The sequence below is a fragment of the Pituophis catenifer genome, unplaced genomic scaffold (assembly GCF_029215685.1).
Source record: "Pituophis catenifer annectens isolate HBS135680 unplaced genomic scaffold, rPitCat1.0.hap2 SCAF_13, whole genome shotgun sequence".
NCBI classification, from domain to species: Eukaryota; Metazoa; Chordata; class Lepidosauria; order Squamata; family Colubridae; genus Pituophis; species Pituophis catenifer.
In genome coordinates this window covers 6,819,776-6,839,802 of record NW_027256893.1, presented here as the reverse complement: position 1 = coordinate 6,839,802, position 20,027 = coordinate 6,819,776, and the positions used below count along the sequence as shown (strand labels likewise).

The 20,027-nt window shown below is 43.8% G+C and overlaps 1 protein-coding gene across 1 annotated transcript; it reads right to left on the bottom strand.

Annotated features, from left to right (window-relative positions):
* Positions 1 to 4,314: 4,314 nt before the first annotated feature.
* Positions 4,315 to 18,952, bottom strand: LOC139323731 (cytochrome P450 2J6-like). Its single transcript, XM_070953196.1, has 9 exons — positions 18,794 to 18,952; positions 17,120 to 17,282; positions 16,718 to 16,870; positions 13,879 to 14,039; positions 12,202 to 12,375; positions 9,908 to 10,040; positions 6,846 to 7,033; positions 5,045 to 5,186; positions 4,315 to 4,505 (listed from the first exon to the last, which is right to left on the bottom strand). Exons 1-9 carry the CDS (start codon positions 18,950 to 18,952, stop codon positions 4,315 to 4,317), a joined length of 1,464 nt encoding a protein of 487 aa, XP_070809297.1.
* Positions 18,953 to 20,027: the final 1,075 nt, after the last annotated feature.

Genomic DNA, 20,027 nt, shown 5'->3' with positions numbered 1-20,027 from the left:
ATAAAATTCCCCAATTAAAAGATTTTTAACCCAGCCTGGCTTGCTGAAATAAAAAAGTCTTCAGAGCCCGGCGGAAGGTACGGAGGTCCGGAATTAGTCGTATCCCTAGGGGTAGCTCATTCCAGAAGGCGGGTGCCCCCACAGAGAAGGCTCTTCCCCGGGGGATCGCCAGCCGACATTGCCTGACAGACGGCACTCTGAGGAGGCCCTCTCTGTGGGAGCGTGTTGGCCGGTGGGAGGTTATCGGAGGCAGAAGGTGATCTCGTAAATAACTGGGCCCTAAGCCATGGAGCGCTTTGAAGATGAGAACCAATACCTTGAAGCGCACCTTGAAGCCCATACTTCAATACCTTGAAGTCATTCTCTAGTTTGTTTCACGCCCTGGGTTAGAAAGAATACAAGCCAAAATGCGACATAATGCCGATGTCGTGAAACAAGGAAAAACAGGTATCTAATGTTTAGACCCCACTCCCACCCACCATGAAGTGATTCTATGACACCTAGAGCAAGTAAAAACCATCCAAAAAATACAAAACCCTGGCCCTGATAGCAATAGCAATAGCACTTAGACTTATGTAATGCTTCACAGTGCTTCACAGCCTTCTCTAAGCAGTTTACAGAGTCAGTCTATTGCCCCCAACAATCTGGGTCCTCATTTTATCGACCTCTGGAGGATGGATGGCTGAGTCAACCTTGAGCAGGTCAGGCTCAAACTCCAGACTGTTGGCAGAATTAGTCTGCAGTGCGTCTTTCCAGCCACTGCACCATCACAACTCATATCTCTGATTTGGCTTCATATGTTTTGGATTATTTCCTTACTCAATGCAGTTCACATTCCTTCCCCTCCTCTTCCCCCCACATGTTCCCAGCTACCAAGACCAACCCTATGATTTCCAGAGCCTGGTGTCAGGTGCAAAGGATCAGGACCATAGGTTGAGTTGTAGTTCAGAAAGTTTTATTGCTGTAGCCTAAACACAAGAATCTAGTCAAATAGCGGTCAGCATTAAATTGGGGATAGATAAGAATCGATGGAATTCAAGAAGGACTAGACTTGGATGGTTTGTGGCAATGCAAGCACTCTAAACTGATGACACATTGAACTCCACCCTCCACTTCTGCCTGCTCTTTTCAAAGGCTACAAAAAGCAACCCCATGATTTATACTCTGTTTCATGCAACGTCAGTTGTACTCTAACTTTGCAAGTTTTTGCCTGCTCCACATTCAGCCTACATTGCGTTTGTGTATTATTTTATAGAAACGCTTAATGGAAATGTTGTGAAGCGGGGAAAACAGGTGTCTTGTTGTTTAGCCCGCCGAGTCATTGGTCAATGACCAAACAAAGATTTAATTGATGGTTTAGCAAATCCCTCAACTCTGTGAACTGACTCCGGCATAGCTCCAGGCAACTCTTCGAAGGCCCAATGACAACACTGATTTGAAAGCCGAACAGAAAGAAAACACTCAGAAGTTAGGAACCTCTGGCCATGATCATATCTCTAATGTGACTTCACATGTTTTGCATTATTTTCTTACTCAATGCAGTTCACATTCCTTCCCTTCCTCTTCCCCCACATGTCCCCGATTCCAAAACCAACCCTATGATTTCCAGAGTCTGGTGTCAGGTGCAAAGGATCAGGATCATAGGTTGAATTGTGGCTCAGAAAGTAGCCTCAACACAAGAATCTAGTTGACTAACAGTCACCACTAAACTGGCGCTAAATAAGAATCAGTAGATTGTTTGTGGCAATGCAAGCACTCTAAACTGATGACACATTGAACTCCACCCTCCAGTTCTGCCTGTTCTTCTCCCAGGCTACAAGAAGCAACCTTATGATCTACAAAGCTTGTAAACCAAATTTGCACATGTTTTTGCTTCTGGTCCACAATTACCCTCTATTGCAGGGGTCAAACTCATGGCCCACAGGCCGGATGCGTCACGCAATAGCCACACCCACACCTGGTTTAGCAAAAGGGGGAAGTAGTGATATGTCACGTGACAACGCCATGATAACACCCCTTTCTAGATTGGGACTCCTTACGCACGGTCACTCATGCCCTCGTCACCTCCCGCCTGGACTATTGCAACGCTCTCTACATGGGGCTCCCCTTGAGGGACACCCGGAGGCTCCAACTGGCGCAGAGTGTGGCCGCACGGGTGGTTATGGGAGCAACATGGCGTTCCCATGTAACACCTCTCCTGAGCAAGCTGCACTGGCTCCCGGTGGTCTTCCGGGTGCGCTTCAAGGTTTTGGTTATCATCTTTAGAGCGCTCCATGGCTTAGGACCTGGTTATTTACGGGACCGCCTGCTACCACCAATAGCCTCCCACCGGCCGGTACGCTCTCATAGAGAGGGGCTCCTCTGGGTGCCGTCGGCCAAACAATGTCGACTGGCAGCCCCCAGGGGGAGAGCCTTCTCTGTGGGGGCACCTACTATCTGGAATGAGCTCCCCCCAGAGATAAGGAGGATCCCGGATGTGCGCACCTTCCGTCACACTCTCAAGACTTTTTTATTCCATCAAGCCGGCCTGGCCTAAATCTTTCCCCTTTACAATGTAAATTTTAATTTGTTTTTAAAATTATTGGGTGTTTTAAATTTGTCTCGGCCAAATTGTTTAATTCGGTTTTATTCTGTTTTTAAATTTTGTATTTATGTGTTTTATTCTGTGGCTGTTCACTGCCCTGAGTCCTTTGGGAGTAGGGCGGTATACAAATCCAATAAATGAAATGAAATGAAATGAAATAACGCGAGTTTGACACCCCTGCTCTATCGCATTCATGTGATATTTCATAGAAATGCTTAGCATTTCGAAGCATTGCTAGTTTTTCACTGGGTGTCCCTTAAATGCTAATTTGTGGAATTCAAATTTTATTTTTGGAAAAACTCCATTCTTTATAGCAGAATCAGTCCAAGGAATAGCCATCATAGGTAGGGAGACATATTAATCTATATGAGAAAAGTTCAGACATCGTGTAAGCCTGTTTCTTTAATTTTATTAAAAGGAATACAGATTTGTGAACTACAGTGACAACTACAGATTTATTGTGTGATTAAACTGATCTAGGATTTAAATTTGAATGAGGTGATGGGGTAGGGAGGAGGAGGAGGAGGAGGAGAAAGGCAGGCCGGTTGTGCAGATGCAAATTATACATAAAACAGATGATGAATATCAATGAATGAAAGCAATATGTTAAAAACACAATGTGTTTGTGAGATCTTTGGAGATTGGCTGAAATCCTTTATGTAGGAGGATCCTTTAGGGATGCAGTGGCTCAGTGGCTAAGACGCTGAACTTGTCGATCGAAAGGTCGGCAGTTCAGCGGTTCGAATCCCTAGTGCCGCATAACGGGGGGAGCTCCCGTGACTTGTCCCAGCTTCTGCCCAACCTAGCAGTTTGAAAGCATGCAAAAAATGCAAGTAGAAAAATAGGGACCCCCTTTGTTGGGAAGGGAACAGCGTTCCATGCACCTTTGGCGTTTAGTCATGCCGGCCACATGACCACGGAGACGTCTTCAGACAGGGCTGGCTTTGAAACGGAGATGAGCACCGCCCCCTAGAGTCGGGAACGACTAGCACATATGTGCGAGGGGAACCTTTAATTTTACCTTTAGTCTAGAGAAAAGAAGGACTGGGGGAGAAAGGGGGACACATGACAGCAGTATTCCAGAATTTGAAGGGCTGCCGCAAAGAAGAGAGGGCCAACTTATTTATCGAAGTACCAGAAGGCAAGACAAGAAACAATGGATGGAAACTAATCTAGGAGAGAAACAACCTGGAATGAAGGAGAAAATTCCTATCTGTGAGGACAATTAACCAGTGGAACAGCTCGCCACCAGAAGTTGTGGGTGCTTCATCACTGGAGGTCTTTAAGAAGAGGCTGTCCAGTAACTTGTCTGAAATGGTACAGGTTCTCCTGCTTGAGCAGGGGGTTGATCTAGAAGATCTCCAAGGTCCCTTCCAGTTGTATTCAGATTGATTGAAACTAGGGAGGGTCCCCTCTCAGAGATTTGCCTTGTGCCCATTCTTTCTGCAGGCTCAGTTGCCTCTTAACTCACTGTGGTCTAGCCTGCAGCTCTTCCTCCTCCCAAGGTCAGGTCCACATATATTTATACCCACAGAACAACATGATTTCTTCAAAATCAGGTCTACAATATTGAAGATAATTTTTTGAGATCATCTAGGATAAATCATTTGCTCACGTAACAGCTTTCAAAGCACGCAGCCTATGAATTTCATCTGAATCTTTCAAGTGTCTTCAGTGTCTTCTTGGAGAGGATGACATTGTCTCGAGTGATGGAGAAACCTTCCCTCGATCTAGTCACTCTCCTGGCGGCCTTTCATGGATATTTTAAAGCTTGATGAGAATTGTGTGACACCAAAGTTAGGTGTGAGATCTGGTGCCTGGGATTTATCTGGCCAAGAGAGCCGGAAGTTTCTCAGGATGGTGGTGAGGAAGAGGAAGAGCTCCATCCGAGCCAGATTTTCTCCTAAGCAAACCCTTGGTCCTGAAAAGTCAAAGACAAGATGAACGATCACAGCTATTCATCTAGAGCAGCACACACTTTGATGATAAAACAGCACTCCTGAAACTCAGACTTGTGGTTTTGTAATGTCATGTGAAACTGACTAGTGTCCTTAGGATTAATGGATTTATATTGTGTGAGAGAGAGGGGGGGAGGGACAGGGACAGGGAGGGAGAGAGAGAGAGGGAGGGAGAGGGAGAGGGAAAGAATAGCAAAGCAAAACATGATTGCCTGGAACTGGTTGGTGAATTGACATATTTTCTGGTTTATCCTGTTGAAGAATACACTCATGCAGAGAATCTGCATCAATGCTTTCACAAACGTGGGTGAACGTATCCCAAAAGTGAATATGCTTTTCTGAGGCTCCACATTGGCTGCACTCACAGTTTTCTCTACCCAATGGTGCCTTGAAGCAGAAGGTTTAAGCACAGGGGCTGAGTTCACAGGGCTGTCTAATCCCTGGTTCTCCCTGTTGTGCAGCCCTTCCCATTCAAAAGAAAACAGAGAGAGAGAGAATTTACCTGCTGAAAATAGCAAAAAGGCTTCCGGCTTCACAAACTCTCCCTTTGCATTCAGGAAGTTGGAGGGGTTGAACTCGTGTGGGAACTTCCACTGGGATTCATCGTGATGAACAGAATGGAGGTTGGTGAAAATGGCCGTGCCCTGCAAATGTCAGTAAAACTAGATCGCACAGAAGAAAACGCTCAGTGATGGAAGGGATCTGGAATCAATTTGGCTTAGCCCTTTTCAGATCTAGTTCAAGAATGGACCACTGATGGTGAAAAGAACCATTTCTGGAATCATAGAATCAGGAGTCCTTATAGCATCCCAGACAAATGGCTCTCCAACCTTTTCTTGAAAACCTCCAATGATGGAGCACTGGCAGCTTTTCCACGGATTAATTAATTAGTGGAATTAATGAATTAATCCAATGATTAATAATTTCTAGGTTCTATCATATCGCAAGATCTAAAATGGACAGCTAACATCAAAAACGTCATCAAAAAAAGCACAACAAAGAATGTTCTTTCTGCGCCAACTCTGAAAGCTCAAAGTGCCCAAGGAGCTGCTGATCCAGTTCTACAGAGGAATTATTGAGTCTGTCATCTGCACCTCCATAATTGTCTGGTTTCGTTCTGCAGCCCAACAAGACAGACACAGACTTCAGAGGATAATTAGAACTGCAGAAAAAACAATTGCTACCAATCTGCCTTCCATGGAGGACCTGCATACTGCACGAATCAAAAAGAGGGCTGTGAAAATATTTACAGACCCCTCGTGTCAGCGTCCCAGCACTGACATATAATAAAGAGAGGAGAAGCCTGAACTTTTGCCTACTAAATCCCTTTGAAGATTCTGTCTCCTCGGAGAAGGGAGAGGGGGGAGACATTCCTGTGATCTGACGAAGAAGGGATCAGGAAAGTGACTTGGAAGATAGCCAATGAGAAGCAGAGAATCGGAAAGGGAGGGATTGGGGGGCAAAGGTCAGTACTGACCGCGAAAGAGCCAGGATCAGATTGCTGCGCTCGAATAAAAAGAAAATTTCCTTAAAGATTGGCAGTTTGGAAATTCATTTATTTTGAGATAGCATCGAAACCTGACACCTCGCATCCTGGACATAAACTGTTTCAACTCCTACCCTCAAAATGATGTATAGAGCACTGCACACCAGAACAACTAGACATAAGGGGAGTTTTTTCCCAAAAACCAGCACTCTGCTAAACAAATAATTCCCTCGTTCCTATCACCCATCTCCTCCCACTTATGACTGCAGGACTGTATGACTGTAACTTTGTTGCTGGTATCCTTATGATTTATATTGACTGTTTCCTAATATTATTTGATTGCTCATTTGTACCCTATGACTATCATTAAGTGTTGTACCTTACGATTCTTGATGAATGTATCTTTTCTTTTATGTACACTGAGAGCCTAGGCACCAAGACAAATTCCTTGTGTGTCCAATCACACTTGGTCAATAAAAAAATTCTAATTCACTGATTAATTATTGTCATTTTCAGAAAATTCCTGGTTGGATCTTCTTATGTTGAGCTTCCATCCATTGCTTCTTGCCCTGTCTTTGGAGAATAAATTGACCCCTTCTTTTCTCTGATAGCCCTTTAAGTATTGGAAGACTGCTATGATGTCATGTCTCCCCTAATCCTTGCCCCCTCTTCTCTGGGATTTCCATTCAAGGATTGGAAGACTGCTATCAGGTCTCCCCTAATCCTTCCCTTCATTTGGCTAAATATACATAGTTCCCTTCATTGTACAATTTAGCCTCCAGACCCATGGCCCTCCTGTGAAAGTTCCCAGTGTTACCTTGGGAATTTGATAGCCCCAAAGCCGTGCATTTTGGATGGGTGCGTGAGCTACTCCAAGAGGAACAATAGTTGTACAGCGCTGGATTTCATGAATGACGGCATTTGTGTAGGGCAGCTTTTCCCGATCTTCACATTGCAGGTTTGAATTACTTCCCAGAAAAGCGTCTATTTCCTTCTGGCATTTTTCTGCAGTGCAAATAAATCAGTTACTGAGGAGGGTAAGGAAGGAGACCTCAACACAATTATGCAGAAAGTGCTCCCTGAGAAGAAGGACTGAAGCATTTTTAAGTCTAGAACAACGAGGCCACATTCAGAAGAGGATCTGGGAGACACCTCCCTAATTCACTGGAGTATAAGAAGGGGAGAAGAATCCAGAAAAAGGAGACTTGCAAGATTCTTTGGCCAATCTCAATAAAAAGATCTTTAACCTGCAGAGTTTAACCTTCCACCGGCTATGCTTATTTTTGGGATGCGGAGGGGCGGGGCGCATGCAGGAGACGTGTCACATGTCCGTGGGGTTGTGCGCGCATGCGAGGGGTCAAGGAACAAGGTGATCCTGGAGGCTGCAGGGAGGCCTACGAGTCCCAAAATGGGGCGTGAGGAGTGGGGACAGTCGTGCGCGCATGCGCAAGGGGGCACCCATTGCATTATGGCTGCCGGCATGCGTGCGTGCTGTTAGCCATCACTGCCCTAGTGGGACTAACACAAGATACAAAGTTGATGTGATCTAACAATTTAAAATAGTTCTTATTGCGTTGAGGTTTCAACTGGCATTTCCAGTAGAGAAATGGAGCTTCAGACACACATAATAAATATGAAGCAGTCTCTTCTGGTGCTTCTTTTTTTTTTTTTTAATTTGATTTATATGCCGCCCTTCTCCGGAGACTCGGGGCGACTCAGGAGACTTACAATGCGTGAAGCAATAGCCTTCATACTTTTGTATATTTATACAAAGTCAGCTTATTGCCCCCACAAACTGGGTCCTCATTTTACCTACCTTAGAAAGGATGGAAGGCTGAGTCGACCTTGAGCCTGGCGAGATTCGAACCTGCAGTAATTGCAGGCAGCTGATGTTAATCACAATGCTTTAGTCTGCTGAGCCACCAGGCCCTTCTAGTACAGTGATGGCTAACCTTTTTGTCATCCTGTGTTGGCACCCATAATGCAATGCGCGCCACCCCTGCGCATGCGCACGCAACCCTCCCATGCCCCATTTTGGGCTAGTAGGCCTCTCTGTAGCCTCCTGGATCACCTTGTTCCTTGTTCACCATGCATCTGCATGCAACCCCTGCCCCCCGCACACGCGCTGCGACCATCCGTGCATGCTCTTGCGACTGCTCCGCATATACACGCACGTCTCCCACATGTGGCCCGTCCCCTGTGCATCCCAAAAATCAGCTGACCGGCGGGAGGTGCGCGTGCACATGCGCGGTGAAGCTGAGCTGGGCGATGGCTTGCATGCCCACAGAGAGGACTTTGCATGCCAGCTGTGGCACGTGTGCCATAGGTTCGCCATCACAGTTCTAGTAGCTAACTGGACACAAGGGAAGGAGATCTGGCACAATTAGATTCTTTTATGATATCCAATCTCAGTGAAAGCAGTTTTAGCTTCCTGAAGAATTGAATTTGTGGTCTAGTAAGGTTGACAGTTACGTTGTCAAATGCAGGAAATCAGGAGTTAAGGCGGTTCAAATGAATACAGGTTCATTGCATGGAAACACTCTCTATGTTGTGGCTCCGTTACCTGAGCCTGTGTCATCGGCAGGAGAGGACTCCGAGAGTGAAGGAGAGGAGTTGGCAAGGCCTCCCTCTCCAGGACCCGCCTCTCTGGCAATGCCTCCGGTGTCCGCCGAAGGGCAAGAGATAGGGCCAGGGCCAAGTACGTCCACGCAGCCACAAGTGGACAGTGATGAGGGTAATGAGTCTTGGCTGGATCCCCAGCAGCGTCGCAGAGATAAGCGCACGCAACAAAAGAAAAGGCCTGCCAGAGATTAAGCTGAGTCACTGGACCACACCCCACAGGGTATAAAAGGGGGTGAGGTGGCCATTCAGACTCTGTGATGGACAAAACTAATTACTATTGAGTCACATTGCATCTTTGGAAACAACATTATCTGCCTTGGATTTAATTACAGACTGGACAATTCTTGAACTGTGTGTATCTTGTTTATGAGTAAAGTTCTTGGCAAGCAGCTACTGGGTTGCTGCCAAGCCTCTTATCGGAAGAATTTGTTGTCTGCCAGTTTATTTAACCTGTCTGTTTGTGTGCGTGTGTGAGATGGGGACAGAACACTCTACAAGAATCTGAACTACCAACCGTCAAAGCAAATTGGCGGTAGATAAGAGTCAGCGGAATTCAAAGTGGGCTGGATTTAGATCTCTTGTGGGCACGAAGGGATTAGAGACTGCTGACACATTTGGCCCCTCTCTCCGGCTCAGCCTGCTCATCTCTGTCACTGCGTTATGTGTTTGCCAGCTGAGCTTCCATTCTGAGCATTACGGTAGTCTGCCAGAGAACTTTATCAACAGAGATAAGACTGTCTTGTGATTTTCGAGCTACTGCGCATGTCTACATTCTTTCTTTTCTAACTTCCTGATTACTTCTTCCTTTGTTCGTCTGATGACTGCCGATAAAATTGTAGTTAGCTAGTTTTTTTTACTTTTATAATAAAATGCTTCTTAGAATACATTCGGGTTTTCTTTCTTTAAAGTATACAGCATGGAAAAACAAGATCCGTCCGTCTCTAATTTGGTGCAATTATCCCGGGGGGGGGGGGAATGGGGCTGATTTACACTCCGACAATCTCCTACATATATTTTTGAAAACACTTGTTCCCCATATTTTGTGTCCTTCTCAACTCTCCGAGAGTTGTGGGAGAGCAATGAATCTCTTATCTGGGAATTTTAGGTGTTATAGTTCTAAACATATCAGAAAGGATGAATCTGTCTCTGTCCCAATGAAGCTTTTAGAAAGGTCTGGAATCATCACTTCAAGACCCATCCTGATTTCTATTAAGATTCCTTAATAGAAGGAATCTTCGTCATTTGCTATTTCCATACCTTGGATCTCTGGAAAGGCTACGAAATAGAGCAATGCCCACCGAAGAGTTTCACTCATTGTCTCTGATCCAGCAAACAAAAGGTCCATCAGTAAAACTAATAATTGTTCTTCTTCAAAACCTTTCTGCCCTCCCTTTTAAAACAAAGAAAGAAAGGGAAAATAGTCCTTCGTTTACGACCATTTGTTCAGTGAAGGTGTGAGGTTACGACAAAATGGACTTTGGACAGTTCTTGCATTATGATCCTAACAGCATCCTGTTTTCACTTGATCAGATTTCAGCCACCTGAAGGTTCCCAGTTAGTTTCTCACAAAGTCCATGGGAGAAACTGGATTTGCTTATTAACCATGTGATTCAGTTACAACCCTGGTGATTTGCTTCACAATGTTGCAAAAGAGATCATAAAATTGGGTATGACTTACTTAACAACTGCCTTGTTTAGAGATGGATTAGCAATAGCACTTAGACTTATATACTGCTTCATGGGTCTTTACAGCCCTCTCTAAGCGGTTTACAGAATCAGCCTATTGCCCCCCAACAATCTGGGTCCACACTTTACCGACCTCGTAAGGACGGAAAGCTGAGCCAACTTTGAGCCGGTCAGGATTGAACTCCTGGCTGTGGGCAGAATGAAGCCTGCAATGCTGCATTCTAACCACTTCACTACCGGGGGTCTGTCTGTCCTAATTGTGGTTATGAGTGAAAGGAGTACGGTGTTATTTTTCACCTTATGTGTTGAATGAATTTCATATTGACATGGCCTGGTTTTGATTTAGAACATTGCTTTGGCTTGGTTTCTACATCTGGCTAAGCAAATCCCATAGATGAACTCCAATAACATTAACAGATTAACAGAGTTGGAAGGGACCCTGTAGGTCATCTAGTCCAACCCTCTCCCCCGCCTATTCTGAAAAATGGCCGTCCAGTCTCTTATTGAAAGCCTCCAGTGGGGAAGCTCCCACAACTTCCGAAGGCAACTTCTGTTCCATGGGTTGATTGTTCTCACTGTCCAAAAATTCCTCCTTATTTCCAGGTTGAATCTCTCCTTGATCAGTTTCCATCCATTATTCCTTGTCTGGCCTTTGGGTGCCTTGGAAAATAGCTTGACCCCCCTCAAACATTGGAACACTGCTATCCTGTCTACCCTGGTTACATAACAGCTTGTTCCTTTCCTTAAGACAAAACTTTAATTCACTAACCAACCAACGAATTCTGTACGCTTTTAAATACCAAAGTAGGTTATGATGATCCACCAGAGGTCTGTGGGTTGGATTCACACATCTGTTAACGTGGTAGCCACAGTTACAAGCCACGGAGAAGAACTATATAGAAGAACTCCCGGCTGGACTATTGTAATGCTCTCTACATGGAGCTCCCCTTGAAGAGCACTCGGAGGCTCCAACTGGTCCAGAATGCGGCTGCGCGGGTGGTTATGGGCGCAACTTGTTGTGCCCACGTGACACCCCTTCTGCGCGAGCTGCACTAGCTCCCAGTGGTCTTCCGGGTGCGATTCAAGGTGTTGGTCACCACCTTTAAAGCGCTCCATGGCATAGGACCCGGGTACCTTCGAGACCGACTTCTGCCACCAACAGCCTCCCACCGGCCAGTTCACTCCCACAGAGAGGGTCTCCTCAGGGTGCCATCAGCCAAGTTATGTCAGCTGGCGATACCCAGGGGGAGGGCCTTCTCTGTGGGAGCCCCTGCCCTGTGGAATGAACTGCCCCCGGAAATGCGTAAGATCTCCAACCTCCGGGTATTTCGCTGTGCACTGAAGACCCTGTTGTTCCGCCAGGCTGGGATATCAATGTAATAATTTTAAATTGGGGTTTTTTGTTTTTTTTTTAATTTGATTTATATGCCGCCCTTCTCCGGAGACTCAGGGCGGCTTACAATGCGTTAAGCAATAGCCTTCATACTTTTGTATATTTTATACAAAGTCAGCTTATTGCCCCCACAAACTGGATCCTCATTCCACCTACCTTAGAAAGGATGGAAGGCTGAGTCAACTTTGAGCCTTGGAGAGATTCGAACCAGCAGTAATTGCAGGCAGATGTGTTAATAACAGGGTGCTTAGACCACTGTACCATCAAGGCTCTTTTAATTTTAAATTTCTGGGGTTTTAAATTGAGCCGAATTTATTTAATAATTTTTAATTTTTAATTGATGTTTGTCTTGTGTTTTAAATAAGCTGTACACCGCCCTGAGTCCTTCGGGAGAAGGGCGGTATAGAAATAAAATTATACTTATACTTATATAAGGGTGCAAAATTGAACAAAAGAGACTGAATTTTTTTACCTGGTTCATTACTTCTAAATAGGCATCAACAAAATCTCGGGGTTCACCAGAAACCAAGGTGCTCCTGTGTTCTTTTATCTCTTTCTCCAGCAAAGCAAGTATTTCATGGGCCTGTGCTACTATTCTCTGATGGGGCAAGGGAAGCTTCCTCACCAAAGGCACGGCGTTGTAAAGCTGCAAACAAGGGGAAAGAAGGACAAAAGAATTGAAACAATCAAAGGGTAATATATTTCACGGGGTGTGTTGTGAGGGGGGGACCGGGGAAATGTCCTTGATCATGTACAGGTAGTCCTCAACTTACAAGAATTCATTTAGTGACTGTTCAAAGTCACAACGGCACCGAGAAGAGTGATGTACAACCATTTCTCACACTTATGACCGTTGTAGCATCCCCAAGATCAATATTCAGACACTTGGCAACTGATTCACATTTATGACAGTTGCAGTGTCCCGGGTTCACGTCATCCCCTTTTGCAACCTTCTGACAAGCAAAGTCAGATTCACTTAACAACCATCTGATTAACAGCGGCGATTCATTTAACAATGGTGGCAATGTCGTAAAAGGGGACAAAACTCTCTTAACCAGTGGTGGGTTGGTCCCGGTTCACACTGGTTTACAAGAACCAGTAGTAAAAATTTGTAATAGTTTGGAGACTATAACATTGGCTGGCCATGCCCCCGAACCGGTCCCCAGCCCGGTCGCCGCTCGCTTACCCCGCCTATCTCATCAGAGGCTCTTTTTTTTACTTTTAAAAGCAGTTTTTCTACAACCTCTTTGGCCAAAAAAATTCTTTTAAAAGTAAAAAAAAAAAAAAAAAGCCTCTGACGATCGCACAGCTCAGCTGGGATCGTCAGACGCTTCTGAAAGCATTTTTTCTGCAACCTCTTCAGCTGAAGAGGTTGTAGAAAAAAAAATGCCTTTAAAAGCCTCTGGCGATCCCAGCTGAGCTGCGCGATTATCAAGGGCTTTTTTTTCCTTTTAAAAGCATTTTTTTCTGCAACCTCTTTGACCAAAAAAATTATTTTAAAAGTAAAAAAAAAAAGCCTCTGATGATCGTGCAGCTCAGCTGGGATCGTCAGAGGCTTTTAAAAGTATTTTTTTCTACAATCTCTTCGGCCGAAGAGGTTGTAGGGAAAAAAATGCCTTTAAAAGCCTCTGGCAATCCCAGCTGAGTTGCCTGATCATCAGAGGCTTCTAAAAGCATTTTTTTCTGCAACCTCTTAAGGTTGTAGAAAAAATGCTTTTAAAAGTAAAAAAAATGTCCTTCTATTTTTTTAAATTAATTTTACTACTGCTGTAGTCCAGTTCATTATTAACAATTGTGTTGAAATCTCCCAAGATACAAATATTTTCATATTTTATTTCTAGAATCTTTTTATGAAGTTGCTTATAAAACTTCTCTTGTCCGGTATTTCGTTCATAAATAACAACTTTATGCCACCGACATAAAATATAAACTAATTGCCAAAAGACATCTAAATTTTGATCACTCGACCATGGGGATGCTGCAATGGTCATAAGTGTGAAACATGGTCATAAGTTTCTTTTTTCAGTGTGGTTGTAACTTCAAACGGTCACTAAACAAAAAGTTGTAAGTTGAGGATTACCTATGAACCGAAATTCCCACTAGTAGTAAGTGAATTGTAACTGTCTTCCTGCACCCATGTTGAGCATACCATGGCCCAAGGTCCTGTTATCATTTTGACAGTTCCATGTATCGCATCCATCACAGGCCCCAAAAAGCTGTCGTTGCTTTCGAAACGTTTCCCAAAGAGAATAGAAGATATGATGTTGATGACTGCAGTTTCAAGAAGTAGAGAAGGATCAAAAGGGGCACCTGTAGAATAAAGCAAAGGAAAATTAGATTACAGGTAGTCCTGTGAGGCGCGAACAATGAGACTCACACCTGTAGGGTTCGAGCTATCTACTTTATTGTTCTCTGCCTATAATACAGGAATCTTCCGAGATTGGAAGCTTTTGCCTGGGAAAGATCAGAGTAGGCTTTAAGTCAGAGGTCCTCAACCTTTCTGGCTTGGTGGGAGGGAGAAGGGCTGGTTCTGAGCGAGCTGCCACACAGCTTGTGCAGCCCAGTTCCGAATGGACCGGACTGCAGCATGAGAGTTGGGGACCCCTGCCCTAAATCATTGGAGGGGGAGAGAGAATGAGAGAGCCCTCTTGTATTTATGTAGGGACAGCAGGCTGCTTCCTCATGGGAGTCCTCCTACCGTCCAGGATAATAATAACAACAACAACAACAACAACAACAATAACAACAATAACAATAATAATAATAATAATAATAATAATAATAATAATAATAATAATAATAATAATAATAATAATTTTATTTCTATACCGCCCTTCTCCCGAAGGACTCAGGACGGTGTACAGCCTATTAAAAGCACAAAGACAAACATAAAATTATTAAAATTATTAAATAATTTCGGCTCAAATATAAAACTCCAAACTTAAAACCCCAAATTTAAAACACCCAATTTAAAATCATTACATTGATAGCCCAGCCTGGCAGAACAACAGGGTCTTGAGGGCGCAATGAAATACCCGGAGGTCGGAGATCTTACGCAGTTCCGGGGGCAGTTCATTCCACAGGGCAGAGGCTCCCACAGAGAAGGCCCTCCCCCTGGGGGTCGCCAGCCGACATAACTTGGCCGATGGCACCCTGAGGAGACCCTCTCTGTGGGAGCGGACTGGCCGGTGGGAGACTACTGGTGGCAGAAGTCGGTCTCGAAGGTACCCGGGTCCAATGCCATGGAGCGCTTTGAAGGTGGTAACCAATACCTTGAACCGCACCTGGAAGACCACTGGGAGCCAGTGCAGCTCGCGCAGGAGAGGTGTCACATGGGCACAACGGGTTGCTGCTCTGCAATAAGTCCTCGATTTATAGCCATTCAAATCTTTACGTTTTATGCAACCAGAATTATAAGCTCTTCCCACCCTGCTTCAAAACATTCATTCCCCAATAGCAGGGGTCCTCAAACTTTTTAAAGAGGGGGGCCATTCACAGTCCCTCAGACTGTTGGGGGACAGGACCAGCTGGGTGGGCGTGGCTAGGTGGTCATATGACTGGGTGGGCATGGCCAATTTAGCTATTAAAAAATACAAACAAATTAAACTTTAATTTGTTTTGCTCCTGGGGGTAGAAATCAGATTAGTGAAGGGATGTGGCTGCCTTGAGGTGTGTGTGAGGGATTTCTGTTTGTGTGTGTGTATTTCTCTCTTTCTCTCCTTTCCTCTCTCTTTCTCTCCCTCTCTCTCTCCCTCCCTCCCTCTCTCTCTCCCTCACTCTGGACGCTGGGGAAGTCAAAAACGGGCACATTGGTCACCTCCGTGATCTCCAGAACCACTCTGCTGTCCAGAAATGGGCCCAATTTTGGCCTCCCGAGGCCTTCGCGCATCCCATCTTTGGTATCCTCATCCTCCAGAAGGTAGGTGGGGGGCGGCAGGTAGGTGGGGTGATGTGGGCGGGGCAACCTTGTGGTCCTGCTTAGGCCGGATTAATGGCTTTGGCAGGCCACATCCAGCCCGTGGGCAATAGTTTGAGGACCTCTGCCCAATAACAATAGCACTTAGCAATAGCACTTAGACTTATATACCACTTCACAATGCTTTACTGCCCCCTGTCAATGGTTTACACTCAGAGTCAGGATATTGCCTCCAACAATTCGAGTTCTCATTTTACTGTCAGAAGAATGGAAGACTTGCGTCCGTGAGAATCAAACCACTGGCAGTCGGCAGAATTAGCCTGCAATACTTAAATCAACTACGGAAGTAACTGAACTCTAGCCTACTGAGGAGGGCGGGGGGATATGGAAATAATAATTCCCCCAACGATCCCATGAACAATGTAATCATGTTTTAATTTGCTTTATTTTTACACAACTAGAATTCTACGTTTCTCCCTCTCTGCATCAATACACACTCACTTGAGAGCAATTGAATTGTCTCCTGTGCAAATTCTGTAGAGATCCTTTCAACCTCTAGGTGCTTTAATGACCCTCTAGAAGGATGCAAATGACAAGCTCTCTGCAAGAAATATCAATCCTTCCATTCCCCGCCATCCAATCAGAGCTGAGGAAGCTACTTGGATGAGAAGTGAAACATCTTCAAAAGAAAAAACAAGAAAGTACAGTTGCCTCCTGAAAAGGCATCTTTTGGGACAACATGACCTGGATGACTGAGAATCTCTACAGACTTTTAGCTATACAGTTTGGGATGAACACTCAATTTGCGGGAGTAGGAACGGATTTCCAGAGGAAAAATTGCAGACTACAGGAACCATTTTTTACCACTCAGATGACCCTGAAGACACGGATAAACCTCCAACTGCTTCAAAGACCTTCTAAAAGGATGCAAATGACCATCCAAGAAGCTTCTTGGATGAGAAGCAAAATGTCTTCAAAAACAACAACAACAAGAAAGTCCAGTTGCCTCCTGAAAAAGCACCTCTGGGATGTCCTGTGGAAAAAGAAACACACATGTCCCAGGTGAGCTTACCAGTGTATTCAGCAAATGCTTCACTCAAACAAGTTGCCTCCCCCAAGATCTTCTCTTCCATTGATTTTTTGCCCAGTCCAAAGTTTCTGAGAAGCATCAGTGAAAATCTCCGTTGTTCTTTCCACACTTGGCCGTAGGATACTGTGATTATGCCTGTACAAATGAAATGCAGAAAATTGGAACTAGATTTTTTTTCTCTCTCTTAACAACCCTGTAATCCCTTCCATCAGGGTGGGGTCTGGGAGACCGAATGGAGCTGAACGTTTATTGGCCAGATGTCCTTCCTGATGCCTACATCAACTTCACAGCAGATGTTTTCTCTTTGCACTCAGAGAGAGTAATATCTGCTGCTACAACAAAAATTGAGAGGTAAAAGAATGCTTGGAAAGGATATATTGGTACCTTTTTTCTTAATGATATCATCTATTATTGGATTATCTGACCTCCCAGCAAATTCTACGCCTTTTGTCACCAGGACCTCTTTGGCTGAAGAAAACCCATGAGTGAAGACCACAAGTGTTCCTCCGATGTTGAGACTGAAGACGGGACCGTATTTTTGAGCCAGCTGAAATGACATCAACCAGATTAATCTAGAGGAATTAAGAGATCATTTGAAACCAATAACTGCAAGAATGCAACCTAAAAGAGATATGAGAATCCTGAAACATCCATCTTCTTCAACCTCTCCTCTCTTGTTCATAAATAGATCTTATAAGTAGAATATTAATGGGATCCCTTGAGTAGAAAAGACGGTGTTTTTTAATCGGGGCCCATCCAGAACTGGATTTTCTTCTGATATGTCTGCAGACAAGCCAATTTATCTTCAATAGAACATTTAAAAACACAGCATGGTAACCCAAAGATGTTTTTTCAAAAAGGCAAATGGGCTTTTTTCTTCTTTTTTTTCCCCCCTTGAAAATGTTTCATTTCTCATCCAAGAAGTTCTTTTCCAGTTCAGAACTGAAGAAGCTTCCTGGATGAGAAATTAAACAATTTCAAAGGGAAAAAGAACCCCAAGAAAGTCCATTTACCTTTTGGAAAAAGCACCTTTGGGAGAACTATGACCTGGATGATTGAGAATCTTCATGATGTTCGTCCATCGTATTCGGTGAGGACCTTGACATCTATGTGTTGTGGGCTGTCCACAGTGTGTCCGCAGGTAAGGCCTATACGGGCACGGAATGTTCTGCCACATGTAGAGCAGTCAAGTTTGGGCACCATAGTTGCAGCATTTGCAGCTTTGGCTTTACAGAGTACTCACTTCTCTTCTGCTGTAGTTGCACTTCTGTCTTCAGATGATCTCCATAGACACAGGATGATCAGAGTTATCAAGTAGCCTCACTTCCCTCCGTTCCCACAACCCAATTTACTTTCTTAATTTAGCCTAGTTTATGAATCCGATCAAATTATTCTTTCATAAGCACTAGAAAAATATTGCAACCTTACCAATAGCCTGGCTTAAAAGCGATAGAAGGACAGGGGGGACAAAAAAATAGAATTACAAGGTTATGAAATTGCCATTTAACTAAGCTCAGTAAGTAAACATTTAATTAAGAATAGGTTAGCTAGTTGAAATGTAATATAAAATGGTACAATACAGATGTAGATTGAGGAAAGGCCATTGAAAGAGGGGACAAGAATAGGGAGAACAATATTCAACAGAGTAAAAGAAAAAAGCTCCATCAATATCTTCATTTCAAATAAACAAATTCTTTTCTTCTTAAATGATCTGTATTTATGCTCTCCAAAGTACCAAATTTCTTTCAAAGCCCATGAAAGTCAGACATAGTTCCAGAATTTATTTCATCTCCAAAAGCTAATGGTTCTCTCGAGAGCAGCCCAATTCCACTAACTGTTAGGATTCCTTTGAATCAAATATAGATCTCTACAGAGCAGAATCCTTTAAATATAGATAACATTTTATATTTGTCTGAATCATTTGTTTCCTAACATATTAATTCAATCCCTCCTTTTGCAGGAGGGTGCTTAAACAATTGCAAGGAGATATTTGTGGGAGATTCATTCCATGGAGATTCCATGTGGGATCTTATCCAATCCTACATTATGGAGCCGTACCTGATCCAGGTCCTTGAGAGGGTCCTTCTTACTGAACTGAAGCAGGTTCCCAATTAAGGGGGGGCTCCATGGTCCAGGGGGGAAACCTTTGGGGCGTTGGTTCTTCCAGAAACAGAGGAATAAGAGGGAAAGAACGATCAGCCAGCTGAGAATAACCATGTTGGTTAGAAGAGACACCTCTCTCTGTCTTTCTCTGCTGTGGTGACTTTAAATCAGCCATAGATTAAATCTTTAAAGTCATGATGAAAGATAAACTTTGAACAGAAATTAGATTTCACAAGCTGCAATTTAGGAAACGGGAAAGTTTGGGTTACACAAACTTTATAACCCAACAAAGAAAGTAACATACAAAGACCTACTGAATGTACAGGGAAAATTAAAATCTAAACAGGAATTGAATTCATTAGGAATACAAGTAGACTGGTGGACTTATTTACAGATCCAATCCAAATTTAAAAAAGACAGAGATGGGAAAGGCATATATGTGGATCTACAAGAATTAGATAAAATTATGATGGGCCAAGAAATAGATATGATTTCTAAAAGCTATAAATTATTAATGAGATTAGAGATAGGTGACGAGATAATTAAAGACACTGATCGCTTGGGGGAAAAATTTTGGGTACTCAATCCACCTAGACAAATGGCAAGGGATATGGTGGGAGAATATGAAATTAGTAGTTTCTACGGCATACAAAGAAAACATTTACAAGATGATATATAGGTGGCACCTTTCCCTTGATAGACTGGCTAAAACGTTTGCTGGGCAACTGGCTGATTGTTGGAAGTGTGGGCTAGAAAGAGGCACTTACTATCATCAATGGTGGACATGCCCGGAAGCACAAAAATTTTGGGGAAAAATAAAAAAATGGCTGAATGAGATTTTAAATCAAAAAATTGAATGGTCACCAGAGACATGCCTGCTTGGCTCCAAACCGGATAAGATTAAGAAAGATCTATGGTACTTAGCTCTTCAGATTATCATGGCGGCGAGATTGACATACGCGCAATTTTGGAAAAATCAAAATATCCCATCAGAGGAAGCAATTATAAAAAAGATTTTAGACTGTGCGGAAGCAGATAAATTAACCAAGAAGTTAAAAGATAGAGACCAAACACAAACATGTTTATCCTGGGAAAAATTATATACTTGGCTAGAGAAGAGAAAATCATAACCCAATCCAGAAGAGGAAAGGTAGTGATGGAGAAAACTATATTATACAAGGAAAGTGAG